Source organism: Galeopterus variegatus, unplaced genomic scaffold (assembly GCF_000696425.1).
Source record: "Galeopterus variegatus unplaced genomic scaffold, G_variegatus-3.0.2 Scaffold17267, whole genome shotgun sequence".
In the NCBI taxonomy this organism is placed as follows: Eukaryota; Metazoa; Chordata; class Mammalia; order Dermoptera; family Cynocephalidae; genus Galeopterus; species Galeopterus variegatus.
Window position 1 is genome coordinate 1,438 of NW_007743378.1, and position 17,684 is coordinate 19,121.

Sequence of the window (17,684 nt, forward strand, 5' to 3'; positions counted from 1 at the left end):
GATATAACAACTATCCCTTTTGGAAGTGTGTTACAACAAGCAAGCGGAAAGGAGATTGTGGGGGGGGGGGGGAGAGAGGGAGGAGGGAGGGAGGTGTCGGTGATGGTCCATAGTAATCATACACATTGTATATTGACAAAATAAAAATTTAACGAAAAAAAAATAAAAAAATAAAAAAATATATATATCATATGGCAAATTTGAAAGTAAAGGAGAGGTGTGTGTGCATGTGCCTATGTGTGTGTGTGTGTGTGTGTGTGTGCTCACACAGCACAACCGCACCAACAGGGTGTCTGCTCTGTAGCAAGAACCTGAAGAAAGATAAGGTTACATCAAACCGAGACAAGTGTCACAATGAACCAAAAGTGTACAGCATGAGATTAATAGATGAACGGTATGTGTCCACAGCAACATAAATAGCCAACTGACAATATATGAACCCAATTCTAGCCAAGCAGACAAAAGAAACTTGAGTTTGTACATTTAAATTAAGAGGAAGGACCAGAGTCAGTCAAAATTAAGAGCCAGGTTTGTGGACTGCAAACTGTGGAGACATTCCAGAGGTGGTACACAAGATCCCTCCAAGGTGGGATGCAAATGAATATTTTTTAATGATTACATATTTATTTTAATATGGGTGTGAATGTGTATATACATGCACACAACAGGTGGTACACAAGATCCCTCCAAGGTGGGATGCAAATGAACATTTTTTAATGATTACATATTTATTTTAATATGGGTGTGAATGTGTATATACATGCACACAAACACATACACACACACTTCTCAATTAAATACATACACAGACTTTTCAGTTAAAATGTTTACTCTCTGGGAAAGCGGGGAAAGCTAAGCACTACCCCCAACATCTGAGCACACCCGTACGCTGCAGCCCTGCTTCTGGGATGCGTTTCCTGACATTCAGAGGAGAGCTCCACTGCTTCACTGTCTTCCTGCTTTGCATCCTCTGTCTGCCGCCTGCAGACAGGGACACAGCAGCCTGTTCTGCAGCTTAGGCAGCTCTGCTTTTACACGTCCTTAACTTTCATCCTCTGCCTCGTGTGATAAAATTAATCTTGGGCAAAGATCTAATTGATTTTCTCCTCATCTCCATGTTCTTTCTAACATGCTCTCAGGATATGCTGTAAGACCTGTTCCAAACCTGCTTCTGGCTTCAGTCTAACCACAAACCCCACACTATTTTAAGCTTAGGGGATTTACCAATACTGTCTGGCTTGTCCTGATCTGTACCACACATGGCTTAGTACAAAATATTAAGTGACCGTGGCTCTCCTGGAAACCTGAGAAGCACATCACCCTGTAGCCTGATCCCTTGTTCATTTGGCAGATGTGGGTGAGGCCAGTCCTGTTCCAAGTATTCCCTGGTACACTTGGAGGGGCCCAGGCCACACACATACCCTTGTGAGAATGACCTGGCCAGGTATTTAAGAGGAAGGAAAGCCAATTCTACTACGATGTCAAAGCCCTGAAACTGTGCATATTCAATGACCTAAAAATTCTTTTAAGAATTTATGTTAAGGGAATGGTCATAAAAAGGAGATTTAGCTACAAGGATGTTAACAGTAGCTCGATTTATAAAAGCAAAGTATCTGAAACAACCCAAATGGTCCTAAATATTGTACATCAAGGTGCAGACATACAATGGGATGAAAAGCTTAAATGCAGTTATGTTTTGGGGGCGTGGAAGGTTTTTTTTCGGGAATTACAATAAGGCAGGCCATTACTTTTGAAATACAAGGGGATTAAAAAAAAAACACATTTTTGTGACAAAGAAGGAGACAGATTCCAATCCGGATATGGAAGCTTTCTTTTTTTTTTTTTTTAAAAAGATGACCGGTAAGGGGATCTTAACCCTTGACCTAGTGTTGTCAGCACCACCGGCCATCCCTATATGGGATCCAAACCCGTGACCTTGGTGTTATCAGCACCGCACTCTCCCAAGTGAGCCACGGGCCGGCCCTGGAAGCTTTCCTCTTCAAGGCAAAGAAGGTCACCGTCCTGCTCTGTACCTTTACTGTAGCTCTTACAGATTAGCAATAACAATAATGAAGATGATAACAGTACCTACCCCCACGCCCCAGCATTTACAGAGCTCTTGCTCTGCCTCTGGCCTTGTGTGAAGTGCTTTAATCTTCACAACAACCCTATGAAGTAGGAATCATTATCCCCCATTTTCTAGAAGAGGCGACTAAGGCCATGAGATGTTGCCTAACTTCCCAAGTCACACACAGCTGGTGAGCAGCAGAGGCAGAAATCACACCCAGGCAACCTGGTGCTGGAATGCGTGCTTTTAGCCATTACGTTCTACCACCTCTCTTACTGTACATATCTCTATGAGAGCAGGTATCCTGCTGACTTGCCATTTCGTATTCCCTTGTTTACTTCCCTCACTCAGTTTTGAGCTCCTTAAAGACAAGGTCTCATTTTTAGATTCCCGGTCCCTGGCACGCCTTGTGTAACTGTCAGCTGTATGAATGAGCCAGTCTTGGTATCTGCGTGTGACTAAACAGTAACTAATTATGGTAGCAGTAGCTCTGTTATTAGCCCTTGCCATGCTCCAAGCCTTGTGCGAGATGCTGAAATGCATAATTTAATTTAATCCTCACAGCTTCCCTATGAGGTGGGCACTATTATCCCTATTTTACAGATGAGCAAACTGAGGAGAATAACAGGCTTGCCCATGTGGTGGTGCTGGCACAAGAACCCACATCAGACTGACTCCTCGCAGAGCTTGAGGCCTCGATTCCTACACTACACTACACAACTCTGTTACTATAACAGCTGAAACAAGACTGTATTTTAGGGCCCAGCACCTGATTACTTCAAAGAACTCAGAAATCCTGCGATGAAAAGATTTGATACAACTGTAGTGATAACACTGCTATCTGGAACAAGGAGAGTATTATTCTCTAACTCATTCATTAATGAATTTCAAATATTTTTAAGTGTCGACCCCACGCCAGGCTCTGTGAGAGGTGGAATAAAAGGGCAGCAGAACTAGGTCCCGCCCTTGTAGAGTCACATTCTAGCAGGACATGTGACTCACACTAATAAGCATTCAATTACAAACTGAGAAAAGGAAAGGGGACTGGTTCTGTGGGAGCAGCTAACAAAAGAGAGGCCAAAGAAGCGATGCTTGAGCTGAGCTCTTACTGTGTAGTAGGAGGAAAACAGGATCAGCTGTTTGCCCATGGGAGATCTAGAAAGAGAATCTTCCACGGCCGCCCTTGCCTTTCATTCTCAGCAATACTGCTTCCTGTCCTATCAGGGTTACTCAGCAAAGGAACCTGGAAGGGCACAATGACACACAGTCTTCAAGGACACAAAAGGACAGCAGCATACAGAGAGAGGCTGGAGGTGTCCACTTCAAGCAGTGCGAGGCAGCTTGGGATGTCCTTGAAACCACACTGGACCTGAGTGTAGGGACTCACGTTTCTCTACAGCATACAGAGAGAGGCTGGAGGTGTCCACTTCAAGCAGTGTGAGGCAGCTTGGGATGTCCTTGAAACCACACTGGACCTGAGTGTAGGGACTCACGTTTCTCTGTTGACTGTACAGTGTGGAAGAGCGTCAGGGGCCTCTCGCTGCAGGATGGGGGCTTGGAGTCACTGCTCTTCTTCCGAGACAGGTGCAGCTGGGCATTGGTCAGAGGCATATCAGGTACGGTGTTAAATATCTGCAAGTGAAGTTTCACAAAAAGGTCACACATGTCTGTTAATTGGGAAGAAAGCACAGGCCTGAACCAGTATACCTGAAAGCTTGGTGGTGCCTTAGAATCAGCCAGAAAAAAAATCTAAGAAGACCAGCAACATCTGCTCAAGATTTTATTTTAAACATTTAAACATTCTCCCTGAAAGTTTATCCCTGACATTGGTAGCCATTCATTTCCATTTCTAAACTCTCCTGCTGTTATTTCCACTAATCATCTTTTTGTTGTTCTCTCCAGGAGAGACGGAAAGCAGCTGTGCTCAACAGACACCATTGGTAGCCACCACATATTACACCTTTGTCTGTTAACAATACTTCAAATTTTGAGTACCTTTGACCAGAACCAATGAATCAAAATTCCTTTACCTTTCTTCATTGGTTCTATCTTCCAGTTCTTAGCATCTGCCTCATAACTATCTTAGACTGTGAAACATGTATTTAAATAACATTCTTTTTTTTTTTTTCCCCCCTTTTTTTGGTCTTTTTTCGTGACCGGTAACGGGATCGCAACCCTCAGTGTCGCGCCTGTACCGCGACCGGAAACGGGATCGCACCCCTCGGTGTTGCGCCCACACCGCGCTCCACCAGTGAGCTGACCAGTCTGTATATGGGATCCGAACCCTTGGCGGGAGCGCTGCCACACTCCCAAGCGCCGCATTCTACTGAGTGCGCCACCGGGCCGGCCCTAAATAACATTCTAAAAGCGACCCCAGGGCAGGGCACCATTCCCAATCTTCATCAGTTGTCCTTCTGTGTTATCTGTGATGCTGAACTTCTTTTTTCTTATTTAAAAGGGGAGAAAAGGTGGTCAGTTTTTTTCTCTTGATAATAAAAGTAACATATATACTACAGACAATTTGAAAAATGTAGAAAAGTCTCAAGAAGAAAACAGAAACACTCCCAAGTCTACTATTTAGAGATAACCACTGTTGGCATTTGGGTTTTCTTTATAAGCTTTTCGGGGGGGTGGGGGGAGGACTTTTCTCTCTCTCTTTTTTTAAGTCCATGATAAAAAAATAGGAAAATGATAGACAAAAATCATGATAACTCTCATCTTTCTACAGATAAAAGTATGGCACAATTTAATAATTATAATTGCTAGCACTCACACGGTGCTCACTGTGATCACAGCAGCCACCACGTACTGCGGCTCCCTAGGCACCAGTTACTGTGCTGTGTGCTTTACGTGTTGCTCACTCAGTTCTCAGCAACCCTGAGCAACAGGTACAGAGAGATTAAGTTGCCACAATTACAGTTACAGCTTATAATATAGGCTTTTTCCAGATTCCTTTTCAAATGCATACAATAATAACAACACTCATTCAATCAACAAAGACCTTTTGAGCATCTACTGTTCACTAGGCACTTTGGGGATAAGTGAAAGAGGCAAACGTGTACTGTACAGACTGGGTCACAAACTCCTCACATGCCAGCTGGGTCACCAGACCCCTCACATACAGGTCCATGCTAGGTAATTGGGAAAGGTCCTGGGAGCCATTGGCAGAAGACACGAGCTCAGTCCTCAGCAGCAGCAGCGGCGGCAGCGGCCTCTGAGGGTCCCCTCCTCTGAGGGTCCCAGGGACGCTGGCAGCAACAGCTGGCAGCAACAGCCTCCATCAGCAGTAGCAGCCTCCCCATGGCTCCCCCAGGGGCATCCTGGTGGTAGTGGGCGCTGTGAATCAGAGCCACTTGTCCTTTATACTTAAGTCTATAACCCAGGACACCTGGGTGCATGTGCAATTACATTAGACAATAACCAAGGAACACCTGGGCGCACATGCATATTTACATCAAACGCTCCACAAGATTCTGAACATCTGAGGGGCCCTGACCATTTATATTTACTTTCCCAACAGTCCTTTCCCCTTTGTGTGTGCATTTAAAAGCAGAATTCAAAAGCTGATATATAGAAAGCAAGTCATAAGAACTATAAGAATTTCAGGCCAAACAGCTGTTCTCCACAAGTTGGCAGGTCCTTGTGCTCCTATGATGCCAGCCAGCTGGTTAAGTCAGTCTCGTTCCTCAACACAGCTGTCTGAAAACAGCATTATCATATTTTCCCTAAGGGACTGAAAATTTTCAAGAAGATAAACTGAATCAGTACACATAGCTGAGTTCAGTTGAGGTAAGGGAGTAAGAAGAGAAGGAGGCAAAGTAAAAGCAACAAAAAAACTCCTAGCTTCCAGAGCAGTTAGAACCTCTAAAAATAAGTTTACCAGTGCTACACATGTCTAGAGTCTCTTTTTGAGTTTCTACAACATGAAAAAAGAGAGAGGCTATGGTTGTTGATGAGCCCAATGACTGCAACCTCTAAGAAGCTTTCTCCTCTTTTTACTTGGCCACTCTTAGGTGATGACCTAACTCTGCACTGTTATCAAGGGCATTTGAAAATGGCCTATATATGAGTGTCTGTACCTGCCAGGCACTATGCTAGTTGCTTTGCATAACTCATCTCTAAACTCTAGGTCAGCTCAGCATAGTAAGTAGGATGACCATTGCACAATGAGACATCTCCTATCCTGCCACACAGCTAAGCAGGAGGGGGACCAGAACGGGACCCCATGGCTGCAGCAGCCATTCATTCAGCTCTTCTCCAGCAGTCTTCACTACAGAAGCCAGTGGCCCCAAACCCACAAGTGTGGATTTCAACAATAATGGTGTCTCTTAGCACTCTTTTTCCTCTGGCCTCAAGTACAGCACCTCCAGCAATCCCTAGCTAAGAACATTTTTAAATGAATTCAGAGCTAGTGATAGGCCTGGTTCTCATATTCCCCCTCACCCCCTTTACCTCTGGCCTCCAAATTTTTTTTATCTCTTTTCTTAATATGTTATTGAGAATGAGATTCTTGCCCAACTACAACAGGAGCAAAGATAATAAATATGCATTTCGACTGTCAACAACACTGTGAGCATTTACTCTTTTTGAAGAGCTACAGTAAATGCTAGAGAAACAAAGTTGCGAGGAAGCACCATGGATTTAGGCAGATGTGTGAAAAATTGCTTCCAAAACAATATTTATATACAGTAGAGTAGGAAGAGACATGGGAAGACACTGAGGGGGAATTTCACTCCGCTCATCAGCTTTTTTCTCTAAAAGAAGTTATTCAAGCATAATAGAAGTAGCTGAGATTTTTGCCATGGACAGGAGCTACAGTCCGAAAGGCCAGTTCTCTGGGTCTCACTGTGAGCCAGGCCCAGGCTTCTGAAGAGCTCTGACAGGGCTGTTCTCAGGATCGAATTCAATAATGTGCCAGCGAGCATGCTGCAAAATGAAAAGTACCAGACGCAAGACTATCATCATTATTATTGTGCACGTTTTTCCAAGGTGCGAGGGCGGAGCTACAGTCCGAAAGGCCAGTTCTCTGGGTCTCACTGTGAGCCAGGCCCAGGCTTCGGAAGAGCTCTGACAGGGCTGTCCTCAGGATCGAATTCAATAATGTGCCAGCGAGCATGCTGCAAAATGTAAAGTACCAGACGCAAGACTATCATCATTATTATTGTGCACGTTTTTCCAAGGTGCGAGGGCAAATTAGACCATATCAGAGCAGAAGACACAAACTTTGATTAAGGAGTCTGGGAAAGCATTCCCCAAATTACTGTTGTTCATTTAACTCTGAAACTTGAACATGTGTAAGTTGGTTGAAGGCTGTTGACTGGCCACCTTCTAGGCAGGCCTTGTTTGCCACTGTGCTAAAAGCTCAACTTGGAATTCTGATGAGAATCTGAATTATTACCAATTTTGTTGGTTATTCCAATCCTATTTCATCTGGAAGAGATGATTTTGAGAGAATCAAATGAAGTTTTCTTCAGTTTGTTGAGAAGAATTGCTGTACAAATGTCCCTGCTGAATGACAGAAGAAGGAGCTCATGTAATCTAGGAGCTATGGATTTATGCAGTTCTACCATGTGGTTGGAACAATCATTTCACAGAGACTGCCCAAATTAACATAACAGAAGGAGATTTATTCTGTGCCAAGTGCCCTGCTAATGCTGTCCAAACTTACAAACCGATTCTGACTTAGGAATGCCTTACAGATAAAAGTATGGAAGACTGTAAGCTTTCTGGACGCTATTGGGGACTAAAATTGTAAAATAAAAATATAACTCTGGGTAACCCTTCCAAGGATCTCCAATTTCAAACTTTCTATAAGTAGAATTAGCAGACCCATAAATACCAAGCTACTGTTTCCCCTTAAGCTGTGAAGGACAGTGGTTGGGGGCAGTTTGGCCTTTGCAGTCAAATAGACCCAGGCCGAGTCCTGGTTCTGTTGCTTATTCAGTAGGCAACACCTGCAGCTACGTGGACCTTACCATCACTGACATTGACATCATTGCCATGTCACCATATAATACATAGGAAAGGAATTTAAAGTCATTATATCGGTAGAAAGCAAACAGGCTTTGGAGCTAGACACACTTTGTGTTCAAATCCTGGCTTTGCCATCTACTAACTGTATGGTCTCATGCAAGGTAATTAACCCCTCTGAGCCTGTTTCCCATGTGCAAATGGTGATCTAATACCTGCCTTGCAGAGCTATTGAAAAGATAATGCACATAAAATTTTTAGCAGAGCATCTGGCAAAGAGCAGGCACAAGGAGGAGGTGGTATAAATGACAATAAAAATAGCCAAAATTTATTGAGTGCTTACCATGCTAAGTTATTTACATGGATTATTTTACTCACAATACCCGTATAAGGAAAGTACTATTATTTTTTTCATCTTGTAGATGGGGAAACTGAGACTCACTGGGATTAAGTGACTTCTCCAAGGTCACATAGATAAGGAATACAGCTGGACTGGGAACTAGACAGCTTGACTGTCTGGGTCTTAACCACTTGTGGTCTTTATACCTATTATTAATTTGATAGAGGACAAAATGGAAAGATCGTAAGTTTTGGAGTCTGATAGATCTGATTTTAGCTGCTTACTAGCTCTGTGACCTTCAGCAAGTTATATAACTCTCTCACCTTTAGATGCCTCATCTGTAAAAAGTCCCAGTACTGTAGTGAGGACTGAAGCATCTAACACAGTTTGGCATTCAGTGATCAAAAAACATTATCGTATTCAATAAAAAGGAGACATACAAAGTTTAAGAAGGGAAATAACTGGAGATTCAACAACAAGTTATTTGCAGTCGGGACATGAGGATTTAATTTATAAGTGTAAATTTAATTACTGCTCTTTGGTCTTAACTGCTTACAGCAATGTTAGAATTTGCTGTTCTTTTCCTTTGTGTTGTCTACAAAATTCAAATTTCACTGGCCCCTCATCTGGCCCATCTTGACATTGTAGAGTATTGACACTTGTGGAATTTGTTCTTAGCCACGTCACATACATTTTTACACCTTTTCCGTTCCCATCTGTCACATGCTCCTGCAATTCGAAAGGATTAGGAGTCTCTCTGTAATGTGTGTGGTGTACTCTTTATTATGTGCTGTGATTTTTATGGGAGGAAAATTAGGTCATGATAAAGAGCTCCTGGTCTATAACTGCAAAGTAACCCTGAGACAATAAATCAACGGCAGAAGCCTGGGGATTATAAGGCAGAACAGAAAGGTTTATAGGAGACAAGAGACTGAGCTTTTTCTTGAGACACAAACACATCAGGGTTCCAAGTAATATGGGGCTGGCTTGTTTAATCTGAGGAGCGTCTGCTTTAGGAAAAGAGGACAAAAACTACTGGGCATGGCTCACATACTGTTCATTCTTTCCCATGACGAACTGTGCGCTGCTTAAGGCAGGAGAAGCCATAAACCCAGCCTTTACATTGGAAAGCCAGGCAAGTCTTAGCAGGGCTCATTTACTGTAACACTTAAGAAGCCAAATTCAGAGGCTGTAGCTGCAGAGAGGTTTTTTAAGGACAGTTGGAAGTCTTATGTCCTGTTGATATCAGCATTTTGGCAGAGAGATCAACAATTTGGAAAGTAGTTTGGAGAGTTTTATTAAAATTCTCTCAGAATGAACCAACTGCATTTAGTACCTGAGGGTATATAGAGAGGGCCTGGCTAACACACAGGATGCTGTGATTTTGCATATCTCCAGAAAGATTCTATTTCCTGTTATCTTTGCTGACAAAGAGGAATAGATTAAAATATAACAACAAACTCCACCCTTACTTTGACAACATTAAAAGAGCTTCACGGGCCGGCCTGGTGGCGCACTGCTACAGTGCGCCACTTGGGAGCGCGGCGGCGCTCCCGCCGAGGGTTTGGATCCCACATACAGACCGGTTCCCGCTCACTGGCTGAGCGAAGTGCGGGCGCAACACCGAGGGTTGCGATACTATGCCAACACTGTTCTCCTGGGTCTGTTGGGGGAGGTGGAGGACAGAGTTTCTAGACCACTGTGACAGGGTAAGTATGTGGCTAGAGGGTTTTATCTGACCAAGCTGAAGGTGTGTGTGAAACACATCACTGAGGCTCCCATGAAGGAGACACAGGTGAGGTCTCTGTGGAATAATCATAACTTATTTTGCCAAACATTAATAGGTATTAAAAGGGTGCTGATGTGGTACATGGGCACACTGGCACACGTGTCCTGCTTCAGGGACTCTTCCCAGTGCCACAGCCAAAAGAAACATCATGGATTATTAAAGAACAAACTACTGCAACCCCGTGTTGGAAATTAACAGTAAGGGGCATGTGAGTGTGTGTCTGTCTCTCTCTCACACACACACAAACATACACACACTATCCTGAAATGTTATGTTTAAAACTAAAACTATGAAAGGAAGGCAGTCTTTTTCTTGATACGGTTGTTCTTCCTAGACATCTAAAATTTTCAAAGTCATTGCCAAGTAAACCTTTAAAAAAATAAATGACAAGAAAATCTCATAAGAAATAGCAGAATTTATGGGCTTTGGGGTATCTTGGACAATGACAGCACTCAATATTTTGTTTAAAAATCTTAATTAGAAGCATATAAATATGTTACTTCTATACTACAACCCCAAGTATTTACCTACTTGATGTTTTAAGACTGAGGTGACAGGGTGTGAGTTTGGGGAAAGATTCTGTCCATATAAAAAATGCTAATTAGTTTGGAGAGTTTTATTAAAATTCTCTCAGAATGAACACTGGCACACGTGTCCTGCTTCAGGGACTCTTCCCAGTGCCACAGCCAAAAGAAACATCATGGATTATTAAAGAACAAACTACTGCAATCCCGTGTTGGAAATTAACAGTAAGGGGCATGTGAGTGTGTGTCTGTCTCTCTCTCACACACACACAAACATACACACACTATCCTGAAATGTTATGTTTAAAACTAAAACTATGAAAGGAAGGCAGTCTTTTTCTTGATACGGTTGTTCTTCCTAGACATCTAAAATTTTCAAAGTCATTGCCAAGTAAACCTTTAAAAAAATAAATGACAAGAAAATCTCATAAGAAATAGCAGAATTTATGGGCTTTGGGGTATCTTGGACAGTGACAGCACTCAATATTTTGTTTAAAAATCTTAATTAGAAGCATATAAATATGTTACTTCTATACTACAACCCCAAGTATTTACCTACTTGATGTTTTAAGACTGAGGTGACAGGGTGTGAGTTTGGGGAAAGATTCTGTCCATATAAAAAATGCTAATTTGGGGCCAGCCCGTGGCTCACTTGGGAGAGTGTGGTGCTGATAACACCAAGGCCACGGGTTTGGATCCTATATAAGGATGGCTGGTTGGCTCACTGGCTGAGCGTGGTGCGACGACACCAACTCAAGGGTTGAGATCCTCTTATTGGTCATCTTTAAAAAAAAAATGCTAATTTTACATAATTAACCTTTACTTTAACATAAGCATGGTAAGAGCCAAAATCTCTGCCTTCTGAGCTTTCAACTCTGGAACTTGACCACAGGCAAAAAGAGATATACTACCAACTCTATTATTCTTTAGCTCTCATATAATCTTAAGTGTGCAGGGTATGTTGTCATTTATGGGAAATGGTTCTATGAACGAGTATTTCCCCTTAAGAAGTCTGGCAAGAAGCACCAAATAAAGACCATTAGGATTTCACTCTACCATGTAAACGAAGGCTGTAGGTCAAAGTTTACACTCTCTGAGCTGCAAGTTTACAACGGTATGGTCAACTCTATGGTTTTGTTTTTTATTTATCAACAACCAGAGTACAATTTGGTTCTGCTTCCAGGGATGTCTTTCTAAAGTACTGATGTAATCATTTTACCACTCTACTTGGAAACCTTGAAGAGCTTCCAGTTTTCAGAAGTAAATGTAAACCTTTTACCAAAGCTTTCAAAACATTGACAAATGGGCTAAATCCAACTACATGGCAACATCTCCCACTGCCTGCTAACATATAACCCAGTCATTTTAATATATACACATCATAACTAATGTTCTCCTGGAAGGTTGTCCATCATGTCTCTACTCTTTCTCTGCCTAGAAAACTTCTATTTATCTGTCAGAGCCCAATCCTAGAAGAATTCAATTACTTCTCCTCGGTGGTGCCATAACACTTTATTCATCTTACCAGATGTCATTATGGTTAGTCAAATCCTGATAAAATAGGAGTGCCTTGAAATATAAGGACCTGTCACTTATCTTCGGCCAACAGGAGATACTCAGTAACATTTATTGCATTGAACAGAGGTTAACCGGAGTAGACTTTAATCGCTTGGGTTCTGAAAGCGATCTGAAGTTCAACTTCTCCTGACCAGCGGTTGCTTAAACTCTCTGCACTTCAGGCTCATAATTTGTAAAACAGACCTAAAAATATTGACCTTAGTGGGTTGCTGTGTGAATTGAATGAGATGATGAATATGAAACTGCTTAGTACAATACCTTGTATACAGTAAGCTGTAAGTAAAAGTTAGTTATCACTATTATTATTATCTCTGGACTGTGCTCATTAAAAAGATCCATTAACTTCAACTGAGTAAATAAATCAGTACGTATTACCAACATGGAAAAAGAAAAATTACCATAAGCCCCAAACATAATACCATATCTTTTGGCTTTTTCCTCTCTGCTTCTTCTCACACTGGGATATTTATCTCCTTGAACTATGCCAACACTGTTCTCCTGGGTCTGTTGGGGGAGGTGGAGGACAGAGTTTCTAGACCACTGTGACAGGGTAAGTATGTGGCTAGAGGGTTTTATCTGACCAAGCTGAAGGTGTGTGTGAAACACATCACTGAGGCTCCCATGAAGGAGACACAGGTGAGGTCTCTGTGAAAAGAGGCTCAGCGGGGGTATTTCTAGACACATAGGTACTAGCTTGAGGGTGTGCGGATGTGCTATTGACAATCTAAAGTAGTTTGTCTTCATTTTTAACTCTTGGGCTGAATGTCTAGTATTAACTCTTAGTAAATAAGCAAAGAGACAGATAGAGAGAGACCGAGAAAAGATCATATGCTTTAGTCAGTTAGAACACAGAGCTCTTTATCCTTCTATTGAAAAAAAGATGTTTTATCAGATTAAGGAAACTGAATTTTCTGGCTAGCAAGTATTCCCTTTCTTTCTCTCCCCCTTTTTATAATGCCAATTACAAAGACAAAAATGTTTTTCCAGTTTTAGACATTTATGAGTTAGTTCTCCACACTGAGGCTTAAAAAAGGTATTTGAGGATTGAGCTTGCCATTGCCACCAAATGTTTGATGTCCCCAGTTGTGTAAAAAATGACAATGCTGAGGAGAAACTGAAGAACCCTTCCCATACAAAACAATAAGCAGTTGCCCCCGTGCAGCACGAGCCACTGATAAGAAAGCAAGGCCTCCCCAAAGGAAACTAAATGCAAACTTGCCAGGTATGGCAGATTGCCTGCAAAGATGGCAGCCAACGACTTTCCCTGCCTATGTGTACACAATGATCCTCCCATCCAGAGGTGGAGTCTAGTTTCCTCCCCTTGAATCTGGCTGGACTTGATTCTTTGTTCCAGGTCTAGGTCGTAACAGCCTTTGCTCCTTCTGTGTTTGTCCTCTTGGAAGTTTGGGCTAGACTACTGAATAACAAGAGATCACATGGAGAGGCAGAGGCGGGCCATGCGGAGGAGGATCAAGGTCAACAGCTAGTACCAAAGTCCCAGACATGTGCAGTGAGGCCATCTTGGATCTTCCAGTCCCAAACCATCCCAGCTGATACCAGAAGGGACACACACGAGCCCTCCTCAAGTTTCTGATCCACAGAATTGGAAGTAATAAAATCATTGCCATTTTCAGTCACTAGGTTTAGAGATGATTTATCATGTAGCAATAGAAAACTAAAACAGGCATCTTAAGGTCCTCTCTCTCTGTCTATGGAGTGGCTCTAATGGCTAGCTGTCTGGGTTTCCACACCCTCTTTTCGGCACTATCTTCTATTTATTCCTAAATCCCTCCTAATCATTTTTCCAAGGCACAAAGTAAATACCTTCTTAACAATATGAGAGAATACTATGCCAGTAACTGTTGAGGACATATACTTAAGTGCTGTATCAAGGCTTGCTTCAAGCAAGAAAGCGTATGTTTATATGAAAAGGACGAACAAGTCCTGCTGGGAAGCATTTCTTCAAGTGGGGTTTCAGGGTTTCGTCCAACTTCTTACACTAAAGGTTAGACAGAAAAGTATCACTCCTAGACAGACGTGTGTGTGTGTTTCTAGAAAATTATAGCCAAGCCTAATGGAATGCTCATTAAATATTATTAACTAAGACCTGAATATTGCAGATTTTCAAGAAAAAGTCTCTGACAGTATTCTTCTGTGGACATAAAAATTCTCTGGATTTGATTGCTCAAGTTAAGTTCTATTGGCAGGGAGTTTATCTAAAGTGCTGTCTCCAGAAAGCCAGAGGCCAGAGCATGGCTGTGGATGCTTAGGTTTCCTGTGAGGTGAACTCCACAGGTTTCTAAAGGAGACTGAGGCAGCGTTTCCTCACTTTATACCAGGCTGGGACCAAAGCTACATTTAAAATGGAGTCAAGCTGCCATATTCCAAACCTCAGACAGTAACATAATATATAACCCACCAAACTAGGTAAGAATTCTCAGCAGCCTCTTGTCCATATATTTATAGGTCCTGCCATGCATTTCATACCTCCTTCCTATTTCTACATGTTGTTCCCAAGGCAGGATGGCTGTTTTTTCATACAAGTTTCAATATTGTTCCTAGTAGCATCAGATCCTTCTTTCTATCATACTATTTTAGAACACATTTTCTGGCTTTGAAGGCCCAAGGACACCACAAACAGTATAGTTCAAAAATCATCAGACGCTGCCTGCTATAAGCTCAAATATGTCCTCCTTAAGGGACAACGAACACAATCAAAGTGCTCTTTCTTTAGAGATATGTCTTAACATTTAAAATTATTTTATTTAAGAAATGATTTATTTACAAAAAGTACTATTTGGAGGGAGGGGCACATGTGACATTTGGAGTTGGACTTGAGCTCTACTTCCAGAGAATTCCGTTGTGACTGCTAAAAACAATTGTTTAGTTACTGAAGTTTCCTGCACGCCAGGATCTTGGCTAAGTCCTCTACATAAATCACCTAATCTAATCCTCACAAAAATCCAATTGATAGGTGTGACAGACTGGGGAGTTGATTATGGAACTTCCTTTCCTTTCCTCTGGGTGCACAATTAGGTTGCTTTTCCAGACCCCCTTGCAGTTAGATGTGGCCATGTGAATGACCTCTAGCCAATGGAATGCAGGGACAAAATAAAGCAAGCATCTTCCAAGCGTGAATCTTATCCCATGAATCTTATCCGATTTTCCATGCTCTCTGACTTCCTCCAACTGCCAGCTGATTGCAGGGAATCTGCAGAGTGGAAGGCAGAGCTACAAGATAGAAGGAACCTGGGTTGCTGAATCACCACAAAGAATGCCACCCTCAGAATGAGGAACTGGTGACAAGCAGTGCACAGAAGAGACAAAAGTCCCTACTTTCATGAAGCATACATGCTAGTGGAGGTCAAAAAGGTAATGAATTCTAAATAAACAACAAAGTGGTAAAGCAGGGAAAAGGGGAGAAAGAATGCTGGAGGTTGGGATTGTTTGCAATTTTAAATAAAGAGATCTAGGTGGGCCTCACTTAGAAGGCTTGAAGTGGTGAGGAAACACACCATGTAGTTTTGCGGAGGAAGATCATGTCAGGCAATAGGGACAGGAACTGCAAATGCCTTGAGGTGGGAACATGCCTTCCATGTCCAAGGAACAGCAAGGCAGCCAAAGCAGTTGGAAAGACATAGGAAATGAAATCAGGTAAATAACAGTGAGGGGGAGGATTGGGGGAGAGCAGAGACCTTATAGGCTCTAGTGAGGACTCTGACCTTTCCCTCTGGGTGCAACAGAAAGTCATAGCAGACAAGTGATATGATTAAAAATCTCATTATGGTGGCTAATATCAGAATAGACAGGCCAAAGGTGGAAACAAGGAAGCAAATTAGAAGGCTGTTATAAAAATTCAGACGGAGATGATGATGGCTTATATTAAAGTGTTATCAGTGTAGGTGGTGAGGAGTGGTTAGATTCTAGATTTATTTTGCAGGTTATTTAACATGATTAATTCACCATTCTAGGCAAAGATTTTATGAGAAGCAGCATTTTTTATTAGATCCCAGATTATGGCTGCCAATAGTTATCCTAGGAACCCTGCATAAGTTCTGAGAAGCTTCATAGGAATGTGCTACTAGGAGCAATGAGGTAGGACAGATGAGTGAAGCTTCATGTCCCCCTACCCCCAGTTTTATAAGAGAAGCTCTGTGTTGACATACTTCATAATGTGGGGTAGAGGGACCTTCTTAAGAAGGCCCAGAAACGCCAGTGCCTTAAAGGAAAAGAGAGAACACACACACACACACACACACACACACACACACACACACACACACAGAGCTTGAAAAAATATACTATTTATAAAATCAAAAGCCAAACTACAAGAAAATTATTTACAACAGAAATGAAAAAATTTTAATATCCTTAGTATGAAAAAAACTCTTAAATTCATCAGAAGACAACCAAGTAAAACATGCACAAAAGGCAATACTATTTATAAAATCAAAAGCCAAACTACAAGAAAATTATTTACAACAGAAATGAAAAAATTTTAATATCCCTAGTATGAAAAAAACTCTTAAATTCATCAGAAGACAACCAAGTAAAACATGCACAAAAGGCATTTTCAAAATGAGGCTCACAATAGTACCTACTTCACTGGATTGAAGGATAAAATGATAACATATATCAAGTGCTTAGCACATTTCCTGGCACAGAACAGATGCTCAATACATGCTCCCACCACTGCTGCCACCATAACCACCACTGTTGCCACCTCCAGCACCCCTTGTGATTTATCATAACCACTAGCATTACCCCTACCAGCAACTTCATCATCGTCACAGTGCCAGAGCCATGAGCAATGCAAAACTGAGTCAACTCTCAAGGCCAGTTCCAATGCAGCTTCCCCCAAAGTAAATTCTGCATGGCAAGCGACCAATTATATATTACCTTTTCATGGTTTTCTATCAGGATCTCAATGACAATGTTCTGAAATTTGATATCCATGATGGCTGCTACTGTTTCTTCCTGAGGCCGCAGCAGGGTGGGTCCAAACACCACTCCAAGGTTTGCCACTGTCATCAAATTCTGCTTGTGGTTGTTAGCAACACTGAGAAGAAAAAGGCACAAATGAATGATATAGTGAATGTAGAGACAGCTGACCCCCCCAGACCCTTCCTATCTCTCTATCTGTAAACTCCTCTGAAGGAGCCAGACTCAGGGATGGGACAACCTCAGATGTCACAGAAATCAAAAGAGAGACTTTTCTGCTTATATTTTCATCTACCAAAGTGTCTGGAATCTTTAGTATCCATGCTATTCTGCTGTTTCAGGACATGACACTCCTTACCATTTCCAATTTGCCTAAATGACCAAACAACTAAAGCAAATTATGCCAAATTATGAACCTCTGCACATCAGAATCCCTATTCCTCGAACCCAGGTAACTGCTGATTCCTCTTAGTT

At 42.0% G+C, this 17,684-nt stretch overlaps 1 protein-coding gene across 1 annotated transcript; it reads right to left on the reverse strand.

Annotated features, from left to right (window-relative positions):
• Positions 1 to 3,496: 3,496 nt before the first annotated feature.
• LOC103582672 (rho GTPase-activating protein 26-like) lies at positions 3,497 to 17,328 on the reverse strand (the record flags this gene model as incomplete). The annotated part of the gene is made up of 2 exons (XM_008564202.1): positions 3,497 to 3,700; positions 17,169 to 17,328. Coding segments are annotated over 2 exons (364 nt in total), but the record flags the coding sequence as incomplete, so codon positions are not given.
• Positions 17,329 to 17,684: the final 356 nt, after the last annotated feature.